The following is a 25,257-nucleotide window of genomic DNA, read 5'->3' as shown; positions in this document are numbered from 1 at the left end:
ACGCTCATAGGAAATTGTCTTAGAATTCTTTTGCCCAGTTCTTCTTACTGTTTTGTTAGATACAATTGATGTGGCTGTAAGTTTAATATTTGGATTGTTTATAGCATTAAACATTGCCTCTTTTTAGAGACATTCTTGGGTCTGAGTAGAAAAAAGAAAAGAGTTCTGTCAGACACACAGGGAGAAAATGGATGGATCAAATCCAAGGCCATTTTAAAAATATTCTGGCTTCTGTTTTTGAGAGTTTATTTACTACTATCTTTTGACTTTTCCTTGATAAATCTTCATTTCTTTCCTGGCTGTTTTTTCTTCTCCTCACAAATAACTTTTATAAGTACCATACTAAGGGTCTAAGTTTACAGTTATAAATTAGGAATTGAAAAAATTAACAATTTCATGACAGTGCTGACGTCCCCATAAAGCAGAGATAAAGCAATTTCAGTGCTGTCAGGTTTTATCTTTTTCTGCAGCCTAAGAGAAATACAGAATCAAACAGTCTTAAAGGATATGTCTACAGTGCAATAGAGGATCCGTAGCCCAGCGTCTGTGGCTGGTCCAGGTAAACTGACTTGGGCTGCAGAGCGCTATAGAACTGCAGTGTAACCTTTTGGGCTCAGTCTTGGGCTCAGCCTCTTAAGATTCTGGGGTGGGGGATCTCTTGAATCCAAGACCCAGCCAGAACCTGAATGTTTACAGTGCAGTTTTATAGCCCCACAGCCCAAGCCCAGAGAGCCCAACTCACCCGATCTTGGCTCTAAGACTTGCTGCTACAATGTAGCCATACTTAAAAAGATGTGCAGCCTGGCTGGGAAAGTGTATAGCAGAGTCCTTTTGCTTCACAGGCATCACTGGAACCTGAGCCTTTTCTCCCTAGTAACTAAGCATGAATAGGTTCCACAGCCTTTGAGTGACTAAAATAAAAGTAGGACCCATGCTTGTTAGTGTGGAAAACATGAGTGGTTCTCCATATGGTATGTCAGTCAGTCCCCAGCCTGTAACAACACTTGGGATTCTTCCATCCCAAGTGCAGGACTCTACACTTCTCCTTGTTGAACTGCATCAGATTTGTTTTGGCCCAGTCCTCTGATTTATCCAGGTCACTCTGGATCGTATCTCTAACATATCTCCCTCTCCCACTAGCTTAGTGTCATCCACAAACTTGCTGAGGGTGCAGTCCAGTCCCTCATCCAGGTCATTAATAAAGATGTTGAACAACAGCGGCCTGAGAATTGAGCCTGGAGGTGCTCCACTTGAAACCAGCCATCATGCAGATATTGAGCTACTGATGATAGATTTCAGGATCCTGACAAAAGGAAGAAAGGTGAGCAGTAAAATACAGACCCTTAATTTCAAAAGACCAGACTTTGATTCCCTGAGAGAACTGATGGGCAGGATTTCTTGGGAAATTAACATGAAGGGAAAAAGAGTTTATAAGAACTGGCAGTATTTTAAAGAAGTCTTACTGAAGGCACAGAAAGAAACCATCCCGCTGCATAGTAAGAAATACAAATACGGTAGGCAACCAGCTTCGCTTAACAGGGAAATTCTTGGTCAGCTTAAAGTCAAAAAGAATGCATATAAGAAGTGGAAACATAAACAGTTGAGTAAGAAGGAGTATAAATATATGGGTGGAGAATGCCGGGCAGTAATCAGGACAGCAAAAGCACAAAAGGAACTGCAGCTGGTAAGGGATATGAAGGGTAACAGGCATATTAACAATAAGAGGGTTATCAGGGAAGGTGTGGGGCCATTATTGGCTGAGAGGGGTAACCTAGTGGTGGATGATGTAAGAAAAGCTGAAGTACTCAATGCTTTTTTTGCCTCAGTCTTCATGGACAAGGACAGCTCCTACACTATGGTGCTAGACAGCTCAGTATGGGAATGTGGAGGGCAGCCCTCCGTGGGGAAGGAGCAAGGTAAGATCTGTTTAGAAAAACTAGATGTACACAAATCTATGGGTCTGGATTTAATGAACCCAAGAATACTGAGGGAATTGGCAGATGACATTGCCGAGTCTTTGGCCATTATCTTTAAAGACTCTTGGAGATTGGGAGAGATCCCAGATGATTGGAAAAAGGCAAGTGTAGTGCCCATCTTTAAAAAAGGAAAGAAGGGAACTATAGACCAGTTAGCCTTACCACAGTACCCGGGAAAATAATGGAGGGAATCCTCAAGGAACCCTTTTGGAGCACTTGGAAGAGGGGAAAGTAAGAAAAAGTAGTCAAGGTGGATTCACCGGGGCAAGTCATGCCTGACCAATCCGATTAGCTTCTATGATAAGGTAAGAGACTCGGCGGACCTGGAGAAGTCAGTGGATGTGATATACCTTGACTTCAGCAACACTTTTAATAAAGTCTCCCACAACATTCTTGCCCATAAGTTAAGGAAGTCTGGATTGGATACATGGACTGTAAGATGGATAGAAACCTGGCTTGATGGTTGGGCCCAATGGGTAGTGGTTAATGGCTCAATATCTGGATGGCAGTCGGTTTCAAGTGGAGTGCCCCAACACTCAGTTCTGGGGCCGGTTTTCTTCAACATCTTTATTAATGACCTGGATGAGGGACTGGATTGCACCCTCAGCAAGTTTGCGGATGAAACTAAGCTGGGGGGAGAGGTAGATAGGATCCAGAGTGACCTGCATAAATTGGAGGATTGGGCCAAAAGAAATCTGATATGGTTCAAAAAGAAGTGTAGAGTCGTGCACTTGGGACAGAAGAATCCCAAGCATTGTTATAGGCTGGGGACTGACTGGCTAAGCAGGCATACAGTGGAAAGGGACCTAGGGATTATGGCAGATGAAAGGCTGGATATGAGTAAACAGTGTGCCCTTGTAGCTAAGAAGACTCATAGTATATTAGGGTGCATTAGGAGGAGCATTTTGAGCAGATCTAGAGAAGATGTTGTTCTCCTGTATTTGGCACTGGAGTATCTGGAGTATTGCGCCCAGTTTTGGGCCCTCCAGTATAGAAAATATGTGGATATTCTGGAGCAGGTTTTCTGGAGGGCAACGAAAATGATTAAGGGGCTGGAGCTCATGACATATGATGAGAGGCTGAAGGATTTTGGCTTGTTTAACCTACAAAAGAGAAGACTGAGGGGTGATTTAATAGCAGCCTTCAGCTTCCTGAAGGGGAGCTCTAAAGAGGATGGAGAGAAACTGATCTCAGTCGTGACGGATGGCAGAACAAGGAGTAGTTGTCTGAGGTTACTAAAGAAGAGAAGTAGATTGGATATTAGGAAAAACTACTTCACCAGGAGGGTGGTGCTGCACTGGAATGCATTTTCTAGGAAGGTGATGGAATCTCCATCCCAGGAGGTTTTTAAGTCCCAACTTGATAAAGTCCTGGCTGGGGTGACTTAGTTGAGGTTAATCCTGCTGGAAGCAGGGGACTGGACTCAATGACCTACTGATGTCCCTTCCAGCCCTGTGATTCTATATAAGCTGGATATCTGTGGTCTTCCAGATACTTGTTTATTCAGGTATTTTTCTGAGAATGCTAGAGGCAGCAGCACAGACTAGTAGCCTGAAATTCACTAGAATGTTCATAAATTCCTCCAGGCCTCTACTGATTTGAAAAAAAAAAAAAAACCTGGAAAAAATTGTTCCTATAATTTCTTCCAAAGATCTCCACCTCCAAAACCGTCTCTTTCTTTTGCCACATAGACTCATCTCCGGAAAGTACTTTCTAATTGCTGAAAACAAGATACTCCTGCCACAGCCCCTGCTCTGCCTCTTCCACCCAAGATCCCACCCCGACCTGTCCTCTTCCTCTGAGATCCAACTCCAGCCCTTCTCTTCCACTCTCCCTCTGTCGCTCGCTTCTCTCTCCCCCACGTCTCAACTGTCACCTCCACAGCCAGCCTGGCGGGAGCGGAATTGAAGCCTATCTGCCTGCCCAATCAGGGCACAGTGGTCAAATAGGTGACAGCCTGGGGGCGGGGTGTGTGTGCATTGATAGGATCACCCCGGGCAGTGGTGCTTGTAGGTACCTTTCCACCAAAGGTTGGACATGTTGGGTCTGGGAGCCAGGTCTCTCCAGCAGCAGCTGTTGCTCTTCCTGCCATGGAGGCTGATTGGAGGTACTTCAGTAACTGGTGTTTGGTGACTGGACAGTGGTACTGACCAAACACTGCCAGGATTTAGGAGCTTCGGAAACTCCCTGTAAGCATATATCTGTGGGTGAGGGAAGGGGGCACCAGTACTCAAATTATGGTCCCTCTGCTGTCATGTCCCTTCCCCTGCAGCTGCACCCCCATGCCACTTCTTCCCTGAGGTCCTGCTCCCTCTTCTCCATCCTTTCCCTCACTCTGATGGAGGATAAACAGTGGAAGGACGTACCCCTCCCACTTTTAAGTGAATGCCAGTGTCCCTTTCTCACGCTCTGTTGCAAGTGCCCCTGCCAGGTACCCTTTTCTGCCAGACTATCTGGCAAATGAACCTGGAGGATTGTTGGCTCCCTCCCTCACCTGGATAAACTTCTCAGCTTCAGATAGCTGCTCACATTTCTGCCCACCATTTCATGCCCAGACAGCACATGTGTATGGAAGGGGAGGAGAAAGCACACTTCCTCTTCCCAAGGGTGGTGAGCTGGCATGTGCTTGATGGGAACCTCTAGGGACAAAGCTTTCTAAATCAGCCTGTTGACTTCAGCTCATGCATAGGCCTTCTGCATCCCTTCTAATGTGCCTGGCTGCATAGGGTGCAGTCAGACTGCCATTTGGCACGCAGGCAATAACACAAATATAATTGGGTGGTGTTGTGAGCCCTTCCAAATATATCCAGTGAACGGTAATTGCTCAAATGTTATGGAGAGTAAACAAGTCATGTGGTGTCCGGCAAAGAGGCAGCATCTGGCATTATAATGCTTAGCGCACAGATCATAGGACTTGAAAAGATGGAATTGAAGAACTACTTCAACAAAATTGACTAATATTTCAGTTGTGGTATGTGAAAAGCTGCAGTCTCTGTTGCTTGTTTTGGGCATTCGTGTATTAAGTGGTAAGGCAGTTCAAACCAAAGACAGTGAAGTTTTGCTGGAATAGGCTGCATTATTTATTTTTCAAAACTTTTCTGCATATAATGACACACACAAGATAGACATTACCACCACAAATTGTGGTACTACACTAATTTTTAATTATGCAGTGTTTTTCAGTCATTATTGAGAACATGGAACAGCAAATTACTGTGTGCAGTGCAGTACATAAATTTTCTAAATAATAGGTGAGATAGATGCTTTAACTGTGGGTAGGTCTTCAGGTTGGAATATGAGTTCTGTTGGGAAAATCCAGAAGGTCTTTAATTGCTCTGTGGCTGATACTTGGAAGGAAAGTGCTGCCCTTGTACAATGTATCTCACTTCAGAAGTGCTAGCATTCCAGTGGAACATTGCCGCTTCAACCTCTGAATGTCTGGAATCTGGCTATCAACTTCCCCCCACCCACTTTAAATCAGTCATATTACTGATTGAACCTCTCTAATCTAAAACTCTCTTGTCCAGCAAACTCCACAGTCTGGCATGATTTTAATTAGCTGGACGACCATTTATTATGAGTGTGGCCATGTTTCCCGTGGTCCCGTAAAGTTGGTTTACAGCCACGAGTGCTGGCTCTCAGTATTTTGTGCTTGTTATTTAGCTGTAATTTACCCCTAAATGTCTTCTAAGAGCCCAATAAGCAGTGGAAGTGTTGATAATGTGCTAGCAAATATTGACCTCCTATCCTCCAAAAAATGCTCTCATCCGGCACTGGTAGGGTCCCCAGGGTGCTGGATGAGAGACGTTCAACCTGTAGTTAACTTTTGCTGTTAATATTTTCGGCTACATCTTCTGGACTAAGCAGCATTTCCTTAGTAAAGTCCGTTGTTTCTGGAATTCCCTTGGTTTGGTGGTTTTCCCAAAGCTGTGGTTTTGATGCTTTTATTGTACCATGTATTGTTTGTTTAATTTTGCTTTGATCTTCAGGTGTCTATTGTTCAGTGTGTTGTATGGCTCCTAGTCCTGGTTCCTATGTGTAGAAGATGGGGCAGTGGTGTGGATGTTACTTGATAGGTGACATATTTGTTTTAATTGTAAAAGCGTCTGGATGATATAATAGTAGGAGTTAACATAACGAACAGATGAATGCTGCTTTTTCATAAATGTCAGACAGAGAAACTGCTATAGAAGAGCTAGTCTGTGGTTTGGGGTGCTTGTCTATTTTCTCAGCTGGTGTCTTCTGACCAGTCAGATGCAGTGATGGTGGACTGCCACAGATTGTTGTGAAACCCTGTGCTTTTAACTAACCAGTCCTACTTTATTTCTGGGCATTTCTAAAAAACATGAAATACATTAGTTGACTGGTAGATAAATTTACTGTCTTTTTATTTCAGGCTGAGGAGTCTTGTAAATGTAATGGCTGGAAAAACCCTAATCCACCTCCTACTCCTCCCAGGGCAGATCTGCAGCAAGCAATTGTCAGTCTTACTGAGCCATGTCGCAGCTGTAGTCATGCACTAGGTAAGCATTTAGCTTCTCCTGGATTTGCACTCCTTAGTGTTAGACCCTAGTTTACTATATGACATGACCCTCCCAGACATAAACTGTGTTAAGATGGAATTATGGTTGGGTGTATACAGCAGGAATTTAGAATATAATATGGCAGAGATAGTGAAGTAACTTTATCAGCAAGTGCTGCAAACTTGGAAATCCAGAATTAAGGTTAAACTTAATTTTAACTTGTGGAAATACACAATGAGTGCACCAAAGAAACTGAACTCTGTGCTGTAGTCCTGCTATGCAATAATCATATTACTTGCTTTCAGGCATTTTAGTATATGTAGTGCTAAATTATATTAAACTGATTTTAAGGATCAGCTCCATCCCTTGTTGTTGGTATTGTGGCTATTCTCTGTGAGGTGGGTCTTCTGAAACTACAGCCTCATTAGGGTCAGTATGAGCCATAAATTCAGCAGCCAGGTGACCTAGCTACAGCATGGATATCTCAGACGTGGTTGTTTTTTTGTACACGTGAGATCTTAACTCTCCCTGGAGAGTGCAAAACTGAGTCTATGTATATTACAATATTGATGAGGGATGTAACATCCCAATTGATTAGTTAACCAATTGAATTGTCAGTAAACTATCATTTAAATGGTTAACCAATTAAAGGAGGGGGTGTCTGGGGAGGAACAGCTTCACTAACCGCCCCCCTTCCCACCTGCAGTGTGCTAGGGACCTGAGCTACTCTGGCCCAGCTGGAGCTTCCCTGCTCACAGCACTGACATGGTTGGTGGGCACTCCAGTGTGGCTGGAGCAGCCCTGATCTCTGGTGTGTCACGGGCAGAGATATAGAAGTGCTCCAGCTGGGCCTGTGTAGCCCCAGTCCATGGCAGGAGGGTTGCTCTAATCGGCGAGGGAGCAGCCTCCCCAGTGTCCCTGGGGCCGCAGCAGATGGGGGCTGCTCTGGCTGCACTGGAGCACCCCCACCACCACCTGTGGCAGCCCTGCAAGGCTTAAGTAACCTGGCTGCTCCAGCACATACTGGTTATCCAGAACCTGTAAGGTTCACCCTAAATGGATGAGGCTTACTGGTTTACCATTAACATCCCTAATATGGAAGTCTGCTTTTTAGCATGTTGTCACCCTGTATGGCTATAGTTATCATATAAACAACCTCTGTGCTACAGAATTGACTGTTTAAAGTCCATTGTGAAACATGGTTGTTCCCCAGCCAGGTTACAACATAATGATTCCTTAGCAATGTGGCCAGAAACAGAATGTGCATCAGGGACAGTTTTAAACTTTGTGGCTTCCCAAGATAAAACATTATTACGTAACAGGTTACAGCAATGTTTTTATGTTCAAGAAGAAAGTGTGCTAATAACAGTTGGGCCACAATATATGTCAGAACTGTTTAAAATGGAACTATTGTTTTGGCCTTAAATTACAAATCAGTAAAATTAGTAATTTTGTTCAATTATGTAAAATCATCACAATAGGTGAAGTTTTTTTTTTAAATGTAAACAGTGAACCTTTTTGAGGTCATTATTGGTTGCAGCCTCTTTGTAGAGGATTTATTTACTCCCTGCTCTCCTTTTGTGTGTTCTCTTGTAGTGTAACCTAGTTCTGGGCTTTTTTTTATTCATTGTTTTCACTGGTGTAGAAAACCTCTTCTTTCATGCAAGAGAGCAATAACAAGTGTATGGCAGCACCAGAGCTCAGCAGGTTTAGCAAAGCAGTTCATTTAACTTCTCAACATGTGTACTTCTGTTGCCTCTGGGATCTGTAGTTAGCACAAATGAAGCTATGAAACTGTTTCACACCATGCCCTTGGATACTGAAGGCATTTCTTCACTGCTGCCTAATCCTGTTAGGTGCCGAGCCCTTAATGGCATATCTTTTGTAGTATTTGAAGATAGTCGCTTCTGAAGAGCTTAGCACTTCTCAGTATCTGACTTCTGGTGTAAACCTTTGGTCACTCATTAGTTTGGGAGTCAGGAGAAGCAGTACAGTGTTTCTTTGAATAAACATTACAGACCAGCTCTGGTTCAGGGTTTCTATTTTGTTGCTGCTACAGTGAAGAAAGGTGAAGCCAACTGTAAGTAATGTGGATGTTTCTTTGTTTGGAATAAGAGGAATAATAAGTGCTACCTACTACTCAATTGTGCCTAATGTGGAAAAGTGAATGTTGTTCAGAAATATTTCTCAAATAATTTTTCTGTTATTCACACCAGATCAGCATGTGGCCCCCATTGACGAGTACAGTGCCTATCACATTGTCATGCCTTAATAATTCCCTCCTTCAGTAAAAATAAAATTCCAGACTTAACATAACAAATACTTTAAAAACAAGAGGAAGACCAATGCCACGTTAGGCTCATTACTCAGTGAAGAGGGAAAACAATAATAGAAAACGTGCATAATGACTTCTTTGTTTTGTTTTTCACCAGGAAGGTTGGTGGTGATTTGACTCCCAGGCTACATCTACTCAATGAGTTGTTTTTGAAATAATTTACACAATTTGCGCTATGCAAATTGCATAAATTATTTCAAAATACCTTATTCTGAGCTTGGTGCCATCCGAACAGCATCAAATTTCAGAATTAGTGGCTATTCTAAACATTCCATTGCGCCTTGTACAACAAGGAGTACCAGAACTGGAATAGCATGCTTGAAATACTGCTGCTATTTGAGGCATTGTGAAGAGTGTCTGTATCTTGAAATCATACCTGGCATGTAGCTGTAGCCCTAATATTGTGACTACCAGTGAAAAAGGGGTAGTATCAGAAGCTAAGATAGGGAAAGAACAAATTGAAAATTATTATACAAGTTAGAGGTCTTCAGTTCACCAAGGCCTGATGAAATGCATTCTAGAATAGTCAGGAGGTTGATTGCGAAGATATCTGAGCCATTAGCTGTTATCTGTTAAAAGTCATGGAAGAGGGGAGAGAGTCCGAAAGACTGGAAAAGGGCAAATATAGTGCCCATCTATTAAAAGGGAAATAAGGACAACCCAGGAATTATAGATTAGTCAACTCAACTTCTGTGCCAGGAAAGATAATGGAGTAAATAATTAAAGAAGCCATTTGCAAACATATAGCAGATAATAAGGTGTTAAGTAACAGTCAGTATGGATTTGTAAAGAACAAACAAACCATGTCAAACCAACCTGACAGCTTTCTTTGACAGCCTATCAAGCCTTGTGGATAATGAGGAAGTGGTAAATGTGGTGTATTTAGCCTTTAGTAAGGCATTTGAATCAGTCCCACAAGACCTTCTCATTAGCAAACTGGGGAAATACAACCTAGATGGAGGTAGGTGCATAACTGATTGGATAACTGTTCCCTGAGAGAGGTTAGCAGCAGTTCACAGTTATGCTGGAAGGAGATAACATGGGGTGAGCAAAATATGGTCAATGAACCAGATCCAGCCTGCCAAACCTTGGGATGCAGGCCACAATGATATTTTGGGCTGCCCATGTCCTACAGCCCAGCTGGACCCTTGTGCAACTTCTCTGCCTGCCGCACCCTGCACACCTGTCAAAATTGCCAGCTGCTGTGTCTCTGTGCTGTGCACCCCATTGCGAAAGGCTCTGCTTACTGCCCCTGTCCCCAGCACAATCCTCACAGTCTCTATTGGCTGGTTTCCAGCCATTGGGAGCTGCCTTGGCCATACTTGTGGGCACTTGAAGCATGTGAAGTCACCCCGCCCCTCACCACACACACACAAGGAGCACACAGTGCAGCGAGACACATGGCTGCTGCAGCTGGCCACTTTGAGTAGTGTGGTGGGAGGGAAGGGGTGCAGCATGCAGTGAGTGACACCAAGGGTCCTGCTGGGCTGTGGGCCAGGAGCTGTGTAGGATAAGTGCCTTCTCAGCAAACCCTGCATCTAGCACTCCAGTCAATCGCTCTCCCCAACCCTCTTCTTGCCTTCCAGCCCCAGTGGCCCAGGTCATAACACAGACCTCAGGATCCCCTCTTACACCCCTGCTCCAGGTCAGAATTCTCTCCTCAACTGGGAACATAACATAGTAAGCCTGAAGACCCTAACAAGTTTCTAGAGGCTAGGAGAGACCTGTAGAAGACCCTGTACTAGTTGTGGGGACTCTTCAGACGGGAGTCTTAGCTGAGAGCCAGTTGAGACCACTTATCATTTTTTGTGAACCAAAAATATTTTTCTCTTTAGGTTTAACTTCTGTGTATTCATGCATGTTCTTTTGAGGTCAAGTGTTTTTACCAGCTTTGAGTGGATTTCCTTCTTTGCACCTATAGAACTGAAACATCAAAAATTGCAAGTGCAAGGTTATGCTTGCGTTTTTCAGGTACTGAAGGGAAAGGCTGGCTTTTGTAAATCTGGCCGTGTGTGTATGAAAAGTGCTTCCCTAAAGCTTTTGCTTGAAAGGACATGTAGAACAATGCTCCTCCTGCTGCACAGAAGTGTGACCCACACTGTGCATCCTTACAACTTGACAGCATATAAGTAGTCATGAAACATACCTACCAGTGCCTAGTTTAAAGCAAGAAATTCTCATTCATGAGCAGGAAATTTTTTCTCATTGCTAGTTAAATTGTTCCAGAAAGTAAGCCGTGCTAGTCTATACACTATCAAAACAAAAAGCAGTCAAGTAGCACTTTAAAGACTAGCAAAATAATTTATTAGGTGAGCTTTCGTGGGACAGACCCACTTCTTCAGACCATATTATTGCTACTGTTAATAGTGCCATTGGTAGGTCATTTGTGGAGATTGAATCTGAGATCTCTCAGTTAAAAATCTTGAGCCAGTTCTACTTGGCTGTAGGACCAGATCTGTTAAAATAGAGGAAATAGCATACTCATAACCTCTGTACATAGCCCAGACATTAAAGGGAGAAAGAACAATAACCTGGATTAGAGTGGGTTATGTCAATAGCCAAAATACAATTTGTTGGTAGAGTAAGGCACTAGGTAGAGTAGATGGGCTTTGTGGATTCTGTTCTTCCCATGGCCAGACTTGCATGAGCTTGTACAAGTCACTTACCTCTATGCTGAAGTATATCATCTGTAAACTGTGATATAATTTGTCCATGTAGAGCTTGTGCTTTGACGTTCTTCTGGTGAAAGGTGCAGTTTAAGTGATGGTGGTGGTTTCAGGATTTGTCCTTCGTGTTGTCTTTGAAATTATGTCCTTTTGGCCGTAGAATGTTACCCTACCAGCTAGGCTTTTTTCCGAATGGTTTTTGGATTTTTATTTTGTTCAGCTTCTCATGTCTCTCACCTGGAGAATGTTTCTGAAGAAGAAGTGAATAGGCTGTTGGGGATAGTGCTGGATGTGGAATATCTCTTCACCTGTGTCCACAAAGAAGAAGATGCAGATACAAAACAAGTTTATTTCTCCCTATTTAAAGTAAGATGAAGATTTTCTCAAAATATAACATCACAAAATTGTGTTTCTGTAACCGTAGATACACATGTAGCCTCTTGTAATATTTTTTCTTTCTTTTGTACTTACAATAATTTAATTTTCCCAATGAACTATTATATTTATATTGACTTGGACAATTTGTAGGATATGTTCTCCTATCTCCAAGGTGGTAATAAGGCTGTTAATTTTGGACTAGATTTGGCTACTCTTACATTGCAAGGTACCTTACTTCTGAAGTTTTCCCAGTCATTTCAGAATCTGGTCCAAAGTCGTTACTCATTTTCTGATGTGTTTTCTTTCCAACCATCAGGGGCACCCTCCTTAATTACAAGTCAGGAGATGAGCCAGTTGATACTAAAGTTACTTCCACTTTATACACATGCTCAAAACAGCCTTATTAGTGCATTACGTAGGGCAAGGCAATTAACTCTAACGTTAATGTAGCTGCAAACGTAGTTTATTACATGTAATAGCAGAAATTTCAACAACAATAATTATTTATATATAAAATGTATTGTTATGTTGTTAAATTGTTATATTTTTATTTAATAATTTATTATTTATTATAAAATGTTGTACAATACAAATTTCACTGACTGTCAGATGTTAACGTTTAAAAATAAAATTTGTTTTGGACAGCTTTTGAGGAAATGCATCTTACAAATGGGGAAACCTGTGGTGGAAGGGACTTTGGAAAGCCCCCCATTTGAGAAGCCCAGTATTGAACAGGTAAACCAGAACATGATGACTTCTGTGAACAATGACCCTGTTGCTGTCCACATATGTGGATTTGGGCGATGTGCGAATATTAATTCCTTATATCATCGTGGAGAAAGGTGGTGCTGAGGTTTATATAAGGAGGATTTCCTCCCTAGTCCCTGAAAAGAACATTGTAGTTCACTTACTGATTATTTTTTTACAATTTAACGTACATTTAATGTAATGTAGAATGGTTTTTCCTCAGTTTAAATCATAGGGGCAGACTCAAGGTATTGTGAGGTTGGAACACCCTTGGGGAAATAAGGTAGGGTGCTTAGAACACGCTGGGCATGCACTTCTCAGCAGTTTGGTGATGGGCAAGAGGCACTTGGGGGTTGGAGAAGAGCAGGAGGGAAGAGGCAGAGTGAGGGTGGGGTCTTAAGAGGAGGGGCAGAGTGATAGCAGGGTCAAAGGTTGGAGTGTTCAGAAAAATTACATTTGGCTCCTGTGATTTAAGTAGTAGGTTCTTCTGAAGTATCTTTTTCGTATATGACACGTCCAATCTTTGTTCATGATTTTGGTGCGCCTGGCAAAACCTCATTTACAGTTGAGTAATCGAGCACCAGGATGAAATCCTGATGCTGTTGAGATCAGTGGCAGTTTTGCTGTTGACTTTAGTGGAGCCAGGATTCCACCTCAGGCCTGCATAGTAGAATCACCTGAAAGAAAACTCCTATATACCACAGTAGTTGGTAGCTCTGTGAATGCATACCTAGATAGATGCAGTAAGTGAGATTTTGATTCAGCAGGATACACAATCATGGGCTTATCTTTGAATACATGAGAAGTTCTGCTAACTTGAGTGAGACTGCTCATGTGCTTAGACACTGTGCTGAATGAGGGCCTGAATATCTTTCAAGTAGTTTGTTAATGGGAAGTATGCTTGTTTATTAAATAGCCTGTTTTAAACTTGCATACTGTAAAATATTTCTTTGAATTTAGCTAATCATTAATCAGTATGATAACATAGCAGAATTCCTTAGTGTTTTAGGAATAACTATATATAATGTTATGCACTCCATTTTTTAATTTCAATAAGGAAATTTTTAATTTTAATAATAAAACATTTAGGCTCATAGAAAAACATTTAGGCTCAGTAGTAAAACATTTAGGCTCCCACTGGTGTCCTTCTTCCCCCTGGAGCTCGGGTGGGGCAAAGATAGAATTTTCAGTCAGTGGCGCCCTCCTTTGTTGCAGTTGGAATAATTAGGATCAAGGGAGACACCTTGTTTGGCTCTCTGTGCAGAGCTAGGGAAGAGAAAAGATGAGTTATTTTTGCCCTCTGGTGACCTGAAACCACTGTGGCATTGTTCTCTCGGGGAGATGATTCTGGACCTTTATACTTCTCCTAGGCTATGTCTACACTAGCCCCAAACTTCAAAATGGCCATGCAAATGGCCGTTTCAAAGTTTAACTAATGAAGCACTGAAATACATATTCAGTGCCTCATTAGCATGCGGGTGGCCGCAGCACTTCAAAATTGATGTGGCTCACTGCCGCGCGGCTCCTCCAGACGGGGCTCCTTTTTGAAAGGACCCTGGCTACTTCGAAGCCCCTTATTCCTATGGGCAGATGGGAATAAGGGGACTTCAAAGTAGGTGGGGTCCTTTCGAAAAGGAGCCCCATCTGGACGAGCCGCGCGGCGGTGAGCCGCGTCAATTTCGAAGTGCCGTGGCCGCCTGCATGCTAATGAGGCACTGAATATGTATTTCAGTGCTTCATTAGTAAACTTTGAAATGGCCATTTGCATGGCCATTTTGAAGTTTTTGGCTAGTGTAGACACGGCCCTAGTGTGATCTCTTTAGGCGCTTTGTTGACACGCTAATGCAGAATTGAAATGGACAGAAAGGTGGTGTTTCAATCATAAGACATAAAATTTGTTTTTCTTGAGTGAAATCTTGAATTTCACAGAAACAAAATTGTTGATATGACTCACCGATCAGTCCTATTCTACGAGTGTAATGAAATCACGACTACATGGTACACATATAGGGTGTGTCTACACTTGCATTCCTCTTTCGAAAGAGGCATGCAAATGAGGCAAATCGAAAATGCAAATGATATAAATTTGCGTATTCAGCGCCTCATTTGCATATTCTAATTTCGAAAGAGCTTCTTTCGAAAGAAGAAAGCCAGTGTAGACGCTGCTCTTTGGAAAGTAAACCCCATCTTCAAAAGAATCCTTGTTCCCTTTATTTAATGGGAAGAAGGATTCTTTCGAAGATGGGGTTTGCTTTCGAAAGAGCAGCGTCTACACTGGCTTTCTTCTTTCGAAAGACGCTCTTTTGAAATTATAATATGCAAATGAGGTGCTGAATACGCAAATTTACACCTCATTTGCATTTTATTTGCCTCATTTGCATGCCTCTTTCAAAGGAGGAATGCAAGTGTAGACACACCCATATAGTATGGGGGAATACAAAGCAGAGACTTTGTTTCTGAAATGCTGTCTTCCACCAAATAAGCTAACATGTTGGTATGTATGCTCTTTGCAGGCTAATGCCACAAATACTTAATCACCTTTGAACTCCTTCCAGCAGAAAACAGTGTTACATATGCATGCTGCTAACACCTAGAGGTGCTTTACAAACATATGACAGCCTTTGTCTTTGAGAATTTACAATCTAAAGGTCAAGCAGTAGCACTGTGCCAAAACATTCTGCTAAATTTGCAGGCAGTTCTAGCTATTCAGTAGCTGTGATCACAATTGGTCATCTGCCTAGCCCTTCTCAGATTGCAACACCTAGCTAGTATGTTACATGCTTTTCTCAGTCCCATGCCCAAGAGTAGTTCATTTCTAACAAGTAAATGTCAGTTTGCAAAGATCATAGCCTGGTCACCAGCAAAACTGCACATGTGAGGTATCCAAGAAGAAGTGCATGACCTTTCGCAAGTAAAAGTTCTGCATCATGTGAAGAAAAAGAATGTAGTGGTTTATACCCTTTATTATAGGCCAATCTCTGTAGGGAGGCAAATGCACTTGATCAGGCTTGACTTTCCATTTAGCTGAACCAAGACTTCAGTTGCACATGTGGCAGGAGCAAGTATTTTAAACCACCCAATGTTTTTTTTTCTCTGTGTAGTAACACATGTTCCATTACATAAGCATTAGTTGTGGTTATATGAAAAAAGGTTATGATAAATAACATGTTAAACAAACATCACTTTCACCCTCATTTTCAGGGAGTGAATAATTTTGTACAGTACAAATTTAGCCACCTACCATCAAAGGAAAGGCAAACAATAGTTGAACTAGCTAAAATGTTTCTAAACCGTATCAACTACTGGCATCTGGAGACACCTTTGCAGCGAAGATTGAGATCACCTAATGATGACATTGCTGGCTATAAAGTGAACTATACAAGGTAACTATACTTTGCTTCAGTTTTCCCTTGCAATATATAGTCACTACTTCTATACCTAGATAAATAAATTCTTACAACCATTGTCTTTATCTGTTGACCTGCTAACCTCCATGAATTTCCATGATATCACAAAAGGCCCACACTGTAAGTTCTATTTACAGAATTAGAGCTGTATTTAATAATTACTCTTACTGTGATTGGATGCTTGGTGGAATGTCAGGCTTTATTTCATGCACTATGTATTTAGGAAGTTTATTATTTAAAAACATTTTTCAAAAAAATTAGAAATCTCAAAGCTTCGATTTCAAACTAGTGCATGAGAAATAAGATCGTAACAGCCACAGTGGGTCAAATCAAAGGTCCATCCAGCCCAGTATCCTGTCTTCCAACAGTGGCCAATGCCAGGTGCCCCAGAAGAAGTGAACAGAACAGGTAATTATCAAGTGCTGTCTCTTCTGTCATCCATTTCCAGCCTCTGACAAACAGAAGCAAGGAACGCCATTCCTATTGATCGTGGCTAATAGCTATTGATGGTCCAAACCTCCATGAATTTACCTAGTTCTTTTCTGAACCCCATTAAAGTCCTGATCTTCAAAACATATTCTAGCAAATGGTTCCACAGGCCTACCATGTACTATATGAAGAAAAACTTCCTTTTGTTAGTTTTATACTTGCTACCCATTAATTTCATTTGGTGACCCCCTAGTTCTTATGCTATGGGAACAAATAAATAACTTCTCCTTGTTCACTTTTTTCACACCAGTCATGATTTCATAGACCTCTCTTATATCCCCCCTTAGTCTCCTCATTTTTAAGCTGAAAAGTTTTCAGGTTTTTAAACCTCTCTTCATATAGTATCCATTCCAAATGCCTAATAATTTTTGTTGCTCTTTTCTTAACTTTTTCCCGTGCCAATATTTCTTTTTTTGAGATGAGGTGACAACATCTGTATGCAGAATTCAAGATATGGGTGTCCCATGGATTTATATAGTGGCAATAAAATATTCTTATTTGCTATCACTTTTTAAATGATTCCTAACATTCTGATTTCCTTTTTAACTGCTGCTGCACATTGATTGGGTGTTTTCAGAGAACTATCCACAATGATACCAAGATCTCGCTTGAGTCATTTTAGCTTAATTAGTCCCCATAATTTTGTATATACAGTGGGAATTATTTTTTCCAATGTTCATTACCTTACATATATCAACATTAAATTTCATTTGCCATTTTGTTGCCCAGTCACTTAGTTTTCTGAGATCATTTTGAGGCTTTTCACAGTTTGCTTTGTTCTTAACTATCTTGGGCAGTTCAGTATCATCTGCAAATTTTGCCACTGCACTGTTTACCTCTTTCACCAGGTGATTAAAAATAGGTTGAATAGGATTGGTTTCAGTACAGGTCCTTGGAGGACACCACAAGTTACCACTCTCCATTCTGAAAATTTACCATTTATTCCTACCCTTCATTTCCTATCTTTTAACCAATTATCAGTTTATAAGAGGACCTTCCCTCTTATCCCATGACAACTTAGTTTACTTAAGAGCCTTTGACAAAACAAAGCAGCAGAAATATAGCATCATTTTGATAGTCTTTAAAGTGCTACATTTCTGCTGCTTTGTTTTGTTGGAGTACAGGCTAATGTGGCTACTTCTCTGTTACTTAAGAGTCTTTGGTGAGGGATCTTGTCAAAGACTTTCTGGAAATCTAAATGCACTATATCCACAGGATCCCCTTTATCCACCTGCTTTTTGACCCCCTGAAAGAACTCTAGTCAGTCATGAGTTCCCTTTACAGAAACAATGTTGACTTTTCTGCCCAACAAATCATGTTCTTCTATGTGTCGTACAATTTTATTCTTTACTATTGTTTCAACTGATTTGTCCAGTACTGACGTTAGACATACCAGTCTGTAATTGCCATGATCACCTCTAGAGTCATTTTTAAACATTGACATCACATTAGCTATCTTCCAATCATTAGGTATAGAAATGTATTTTTAAAGATTTGAAAGCCAACTGTCTATCCAGCATTAGTAGAGGCCTTTAAAGTGAATATTTATATGTATATTTTTACCACTTCTGTCGGAATGCCAAAGAATGACTTTATCTGTTAGTTTTTCCACTTAATTTTGTTAATTTTCTGAAAATGTAGAATGGTTGCTTTTTGGATTAACAGCAGAATTGCTAGTTTGTCTTTTGAAATAACAAATGCTCCAAGAAAGGTGTTAAAAAGACTTAGTTTAGCATTATCAGAGCTCTGCATCCCTATATTGATAATCTTAATTTCATCACCTTTAAAAAACTTCAGTTCCATCAGTGGTATAAAAGAGGAAAGTCAAAAAGTTTTCAGATAAAAAAATAATACTCTAAGCAAATTAGCATCATTGATACCATAACAGAGTCTTACAGTAGTCCTTATTTCCTCATGTGTTTGTGACAGTGATGACACACATTAATGCATAACTGAGGGGATATATGACGTGACACTGGTCTTAAATCTTGATGATAAAATTAACTCATATACTTCAGTGCATATTCAACTACACTATTGTTTACGCCCATGGAGAGAGAGAACAAAAAATGCTCTTTTCTTTTCATATTGGCCTGCTAATAGAGTATACAAAACCCTTTATGGAATGAATCAGTTTCAAGTTAATGGGGGAAAAAGGGGCATTAGGATGAACTTTAGTGAGAGTAAGTGACTTGAAGAAAGGGAGAGATAAAAAAGTCAGATTTAGTCAGTCCTAATAAAAAAAATGATATTCCCCTTACCCATAGGTTATGTGTGATATGCTCCTTATTTCAGTGGCAGGAGTGTTTTACAGGATCAAGTTAGAGAGAACTTGGGAAGGTCATGAAAGGAGTTACCCAGTTTTCAGAGAAATGGCAGACCACCTAAGTTCTCCTTTGCTACATGTGCAGGGAACCGAACATGGATTTGTATATTCATTTTTTTCTTCCTTTGTTGCTGGTTATTTTGGCACATCAGGGTATTCACAGAATGATGCAGTTATCTGGCCTTTTTACTGCAGGTGGCTGTGTTACTGCAATGTTCCCCAGTTCTGTGACAGTCTACCTCGGTATGAAACCACACAGGTTTTTGGGAGAACTCTACTACGTTCTGTCTTTACTGTTATGCGACGGCAACTGCTGGAGCAGGCTAGACAGGAAAAGGACAAGCTTCCTCAAGAGAAACGAACACTAATCCTCACCCATTTTCCAAAGTAAGGAAAAACTGTTCATTTTCCTTTAAGATTACTAACGAGCAATATGCAACTTTTGTCTTGAGATGCAAAAATGCTTGTTAGAGGAACTAACTGGTTACAGCTGCAACAGAAAGCCTACTTATTCCGATATTCAGTGAGAAATAGATGTGATACCTGCCCTCTGCTGTCACTTGCATTGCGTGTGAGAGAAACATTCTTATCTACAGTGCCTTTTTGAGAAGGAGTTTTGTTCCTTAAGGAGGGCTATTTTTGTTGCTATCGGGTTTGTTCTCACATAATATTGGAATTTATGAGTGAACTCTTTCAATTTTTTTTCTTTAGTACACATAAGGACAAGTCTACACTGCTGCACTATATTTGGTGAAGACACACTGTGGCAAAATTACTCCACCTCTGTGAGAGGCGGAAGCTATGTTGGTGGGAGAGCATCTTCCATTGACTTAGCGGACTATGGACAATGCTTAAAGTTGATGTAACTCGCCTTGCTCTGGGTGGTGTTGTGTTTGTACCCCAGAGTGATGAAAGTTACATTGACCTCGGATGATTTATACTACCACATAAGTCCCTTAGTATATTTGCTCTGTGTTGTTTGTTTGGCTTTGCAGCCTTCTGTGCTCCTTTTCTGTGTAGCAATGGCAAAATTGGGGTACTGTACACTGTCATTCACCAATCCTACTTAGGGTTCCATTAATGTATTTGAAATACAGTAAACAGGACATGAAGTTAATTGTTTGAAATAGACCTAGGTGAATTTGTTCATTAAAACAGATAAGGTAGGCAAGTTGTTATCTTTTATTGGATCAATTGGGGGGGACAGTATAAGCTTTTAAATAAGGATCTCATTATCAGATCTGATTTGAGTAATGTGAAAATTGCACCAATGGAAGTTGAGGCAGTGGAAGATATTGCCGTATCTCATACCCAGTGACCCAAATAAGTACAACAGCCATCATTTATTTAAAGACAGACAGAACTTGCTGCTATTAGCACTACCGTCTCCATATTAATACCAGCTATTACAAAAAAATCTTTATAAGAAAGGTCCAGGGTTGTCATTTTGCCTTTGCATCATTCTGAAGGCTAAAATGTCTTTTGTGTTAGTGTGAAACTTGATTTGCTTCATTAACTGGTCCTATTGATGACAAGTAATTGCCCTTCACTCTCTCCTGCTATATGAACCCGATTCTATATTTCCTCTTCATTTTCATCTGAGGAAGTGGGTTTTGTGCACAAAAGCTTACAATGTAATACATTTGGTAGTCTCTAAGGTGTCACAGGACTGCTTGTTACTTTTTATCTGACTTATCAATCCTCAGCCTCTGAGAAAACCTGTACAACACTTTCAAAAGATGAGCCTGGGAGCTTAAATTCATAGCTCTACTAGACACTAAAAATCATGGACTGAACGGAGATACTGGATGGTATTACAACTATTTATTATTTACTAAGCCCTTTTCATCCTATGAATGCTGAGGTGTTAAAGTGCCACACTACCTTGAGTGGTCCCTTGCAACACATGTTAACTATTTATACTGATCGGTCTGTCCCATCTTGCATGTATCTGTGATGCTGGGAGTACCTTACCCACAGAACTCTTTTTCAGACCTGGAAATGTCTGCATTGAGACACCCCTGAGTCAGGCTGTGGGTTACTGAGGTCTGGGACCCTGCAGAAAATTGCCATTAAACAGACTGGCAGCTCCTGAGTTAGATGCAAGGCCAGCCACTGGTGTATAATTGCAGTGTAGAATTACCCTGTGTGGCTTGAAAACTTCACTCTCAGACGGAAGTTGGTCCAGTAAAATAGATTCCCTTCTCTGCCTTGTATCTCTCAGCAAAGAGTTGTCAGATGCTAGAATGGATTATGCTAATAGGACTAGAGAGAAATATAAATGCTTCTTGGTTAGTAGGGGCCTGACTGTGACATCCCCTGCTCACATTGAATATTATCTTTCATTAAATTGAAGTCAGTGGAACTGCATGTGGAGTTATATTTCTCAGAAAGAGAAAAGGGGTCACAATCTGGCCCCTAACGTAAGATGGCATTATACTAACAGGCAGCAAGATCACTGGATCAAGAAGCTGCCATTTTTACATACTTCTGGTTCTAACTCAAACTGTATTAGGCTGGGTGGAAATTTTAATTTGAAAAGCACTTTTGTCCCAGCAATTTCTTGATTTTTCTAAGAAAAACTTATACACTGTATTCCTGCTCTGAATTATTTTTCCCCTCTATCTCCCTCTGCTACTGAGATTTAGTTCATTCTACACGCTACAGTTTAGAATTCTGAGCAAATTGATATTCAAAATGGAGTTTTCAGCAGTCAACCCGTGTATGGTCTGGTGTGGGTTGTTCAGCAGCATCTCCGCATGTGGGGGGTAAGCAGGTATGCCTTAAAAAGGACCTGCGAGAGCTTTGATGGGACTGTTATAATTAATAAAATCAGTGTTATAAGGACATCTACCCTGCATCTGCTGCTGGCCTGGCTCAGTTGACTCAGACTTGCAGGGCTTGGGTTGTGGGCTGTAAAACTGTAGTGTAAACATCCAGGCCTGGGCTTAAGTCCAAGTTCTAAAATCCTGTGAGAGGGTGGATGGCAGAGCTGTGAGCTCCAACCCAACCCCAAACATCTACACTACTGCTGTTTTCAGCCCTACAGCCTGAGTCCAAAGAGCAAGAGTCTGCCGACTCGGGCTCGGAGACTTTTATTGCAGTGTGGATGTATCCAGAGGTCTCTGTTTTCTTAATCAAAATAATATTTAATAGTTAAAATGTAGCAAGGTTAATTCAGAAATATTTTTGTATGTACAAGTTTAAAGCCCTTTTGACACAATGACATGATGTAAGTATGCCCATGTTATATCTGGACATCTAGGCACTGGGGGAAGTACAAGCACCACTGAGTATCAGGCATGTACATGCAGTATTTCTGATACCCGTAAACAGCCTGAGATAGACTATAACTTATTGTTATGCTCACTGTCAGTAAGATTCAAAATGGTTTCAGGGGTCTCAACCACTTAATACTTTATATAGCCATTTTCAGTTACAGTGGATATCAGTTGACTTCCCTTGTGCTAGATATGTGTATAAATGTACAATGTGTCAAATACAATCCTGGGACTCAGTCCTGTGAAGCCATATAGAGTTGTCCTGACTCATAGATTTATAGCTTTGTTTTTTGGTTGGTTGGTTTTTTTTTTTTTAAATGCTAGAAGTGCCCATTTGATCACCTGCCCTCCTGTATAACACAAGCTATTAAGATTCTCCAGTTATCCTTAAATTGAGCCCCATAATTTGTGATTGCCCAAAGCACGTTGTCTGGAAAGACATCCAGTCTGGATTCAAAGATGTCAAGAGATGGAAAATCCATCACTGCTCTGGGGGGTTCGTTCCAAAGGTTACTCACTCCTGTTGTTAAAAATATGGGTCTCATTTCTAATGAGAATTTGTCTGGCGTCAATGTTCAGCCATTGGTTCTTGTTGTGCTTTTCTGCACTAGGCTGAAGACAGAAACGACTAGTCAGGAGCTAACTGGGGTGCTATCGGCCACAGGACACCCCCTCCCAGCCTAAGGAAGAGCCAGGACAGCCCTCCAGTGCTCAGGCCCTGACCATCCTCTCTGCCCTCTCCCTTCCCTCATCCTACAGCCAAGATGGTCTGGGGGACTTGTGGGGCTGGTGCTGGCAGCAGGGTTCCGCTGCCCCTCCACACTCACCAGCAGTGGCAGGGAAGCTGAAGCAAGGCAACTCTGCTGCTTTGCTTCCCTGGCCGTGTCGCTCCACATCTCACCGGGGATCGTGGGGGTGGTCCTACCCTGTCCCCCGGAGCAGCGCTGCCAGGAGTGCAATACAGAAGCAGGGCCACCTTGCTCCACTTTCCCTGATGCTGCTGGTGAATGGGGAGGAAGGCAGATACTTCCTGTGGGCCCTAGCCCCCACCCCCCACTGGTTCCCATACTGGTTGCTGTCTGGCCTCTCCCACTCATGGCATTTGGGGGGCATGCGACCCTCTGTGCTCCTCTACTTGTCACCACTGGTTAAAGAGCCATTGTGCCTGCTATTTAAATTCATTCCAGGCTTTAGAAAGCATCATGAGAAAGTCATCTCTGTATCTTCTCAAGAGTCCTGGGTTTTATTTCTGGCTCTGCATGAGCTTGCTGTGTGATGTTGGCTCAATTGCTCCCCCTCTCTGAGCCTCTGTGTTCCCCCTTGCCCTGCTTTATTTCTCTTGTCTAGTTAGCCTATAACTTCTTGGGAGCAGGGATTGCCTCTTACTGTGTGTACATGTAGCACCTAGTCCAGTGGGTCCTGGCATCATATGGAGCTCCAAATGCTAATGTAATACAAATAATAATTATAAATTATAATTATTAATACTTTTTGTTATTATTACTGAAAAAGGAAGGAACAGGATAAGAGTTAAAACTGGATCAGTGTCTCGGGAGGGATGGGCAGCCTTTAATACTCAGTGCTTCTGTGGCAGCTCTACATCTTCAACTTGCAAAGCACTTTGCAAAGGTATTTGTGTCTCCTTATCCTCCTGCATTACAGTATGGAAACTAAGCCACAGATAAGGGAAAGAGAGTTTGAAAGCAGAGTTGGAAATGGATCCCTGGTCAAATGATCCGCCAAAGAATGGGCCCTGGTGATCTAGATTCTTATTTCAGTGAGATATCATTTGGGAACTGGTGTCTGTATGTCTGTGTCCATGCCTAGTGTCTGGGATTGTGTGTGTGTGTGTGTGTAAGGTGCTCTAGCATTATACATCTTGTAACAGTCTAGCTGCATTTACTCCTAAAGTCCTTCTGAAATCTTGTACTTGCTGCGGTTACAGGAGGACACTGGATGTGAGAGTAGTTGAAATTAAAGAAGGAAAGACACTAACAATTGCATCTTCATAGTTTTTTCTTAGTGCCCTTGGTGGCACTTTACATAATCTGTGTCACTGACTCTCTGCAAAGTCAGCTTCCCTGTCACTTTGTGAGGTCTCTCATACCAGGTTATGGCAGATCAAAACATTTACAGACCGCAAATGAGATGGTAAAGCCATAAAATGTGGCAGGGAGATATAGGGGGCAGCACCTTCAACTACTTTAAATCCTCTGTTGAAACTTGTTTGGTTACTGGTTTGACCTTTAAAGCCTCATGGAAATTCACCTCTAGTCCCAAATCAGTTTAAATGATTTCTCACTCAATTGGTCTCATTTGATTTTGCTTGGATAGCCACAGAAATAAGGACAGCTTTGGAGAGTAACACTGTGTGGTGTCAAGGTTCTGGCCTCTAAAAACCTGTGTTCCTGAGGATATGATTGCACTGCAGGGGGCATTGTTCCCAGCTCAGACAGACGCGCACGCACACATGAAGTTAGCACCATGAAAGTTGCAATGGAGGTGTGGGCAGCAGCTCAAGCTGGCCACCTGAGTACAGTACTGGTTGAGATCCCTGCTGTGTATTCAAGTGTCTGTGCCATTGTGGTCACTGCCATTTTTAGTCAAAGCTTGCGCATGTGTGTGTAACGAAGCTAAGCATTACACAGCTGAGCCTCAATGTAGATCTGTCCAGGGTGTGTACAGCTGTTTGAGCTATGAAAGGGAATTGATGTAGTGGTCCTATTAAGGCACGCTGGGTGTTCTGATGTGTACGCTAAGGCTTTGTCTACACTGCCCCCTTCTTTGAAAGGGGCATGGTAATCAGGGTGATGGGAGATTACTAATGAAGTGCTGCAGTGCACATGCAGCACTTTGTTAAGCAAATTCTGCCTTGCAGCAACTTCAAAGTGCCAGCATGCTGCGTAGCCGTGGGCACTTCGAAGTAGCGTGGGCACTACCGCAGCTACATGGCATACCGGCACTTGGATGTTGCCGCGGGGGAGAATTTACCTAATGAAGTGCTGCATATGCATTGCAGCACTTCATTAGTAATCTCCCCTCACCCTGAAGTGTAGACATAGCTTAAGTGTTATGCTCAAGAGACATGCCATAAAAAAGTGTTAAGTTAATTTCTTTTAAACCTACAGG

The 25,257-nt window shown here is 41.7% G+C and overlaps 1 protein-coding gene across 1 annotated transcript in view; it reads left to right on the top strand.

The window, feature by feature from the left end:
- Window positions 1-25,257, top strand: part of KAT2B (lysine acetyltransferase 2B) — a 62,263-nt gene that overhangs the window by 9,008 nt on the left and 27,998 nt on the right. The window contains exons 2-6 of the mRNA XM_074984481.1: window positions 6,373-6,499; window positions 11,721-11,866; window positions 12,524-12,613; window positions 15,827-16,008; window positions 19,043-19,234. Of these exons, the coding sequence (XP_074840582.1) occupies window positions 6,373-6,499; window positions 11,721-11,866; window positions 12,524-12,613; window positions 15,827-16,008; window positions 19,043-19,234 (737 nt within the window). The remainder of the gene's footprint in view (window positions 1-6,372; window positions 6,500-11,720; window positions 11,867-12,523; window positions 12,614-15,826; window positions 16,009-19,042; window positions 19,235-25,257) is intronic.

This window comes from Carettochelys insculpta, chromosome 2 (assembly GCF_033958435.1).
Source record: "Carettochelys insculpta isolate YL-2023 chromosome 2, ASM3395843v1, whole genome shotgun sequence".
NCBI lineage: Eukaryota > Metazoa > Chordata > Testudines > Carettochelyidae > Carettochelys > Carettochelys insculpta.
This window is presented reverse-complemented; position numbering and strand designations above follow the sequence as displayed.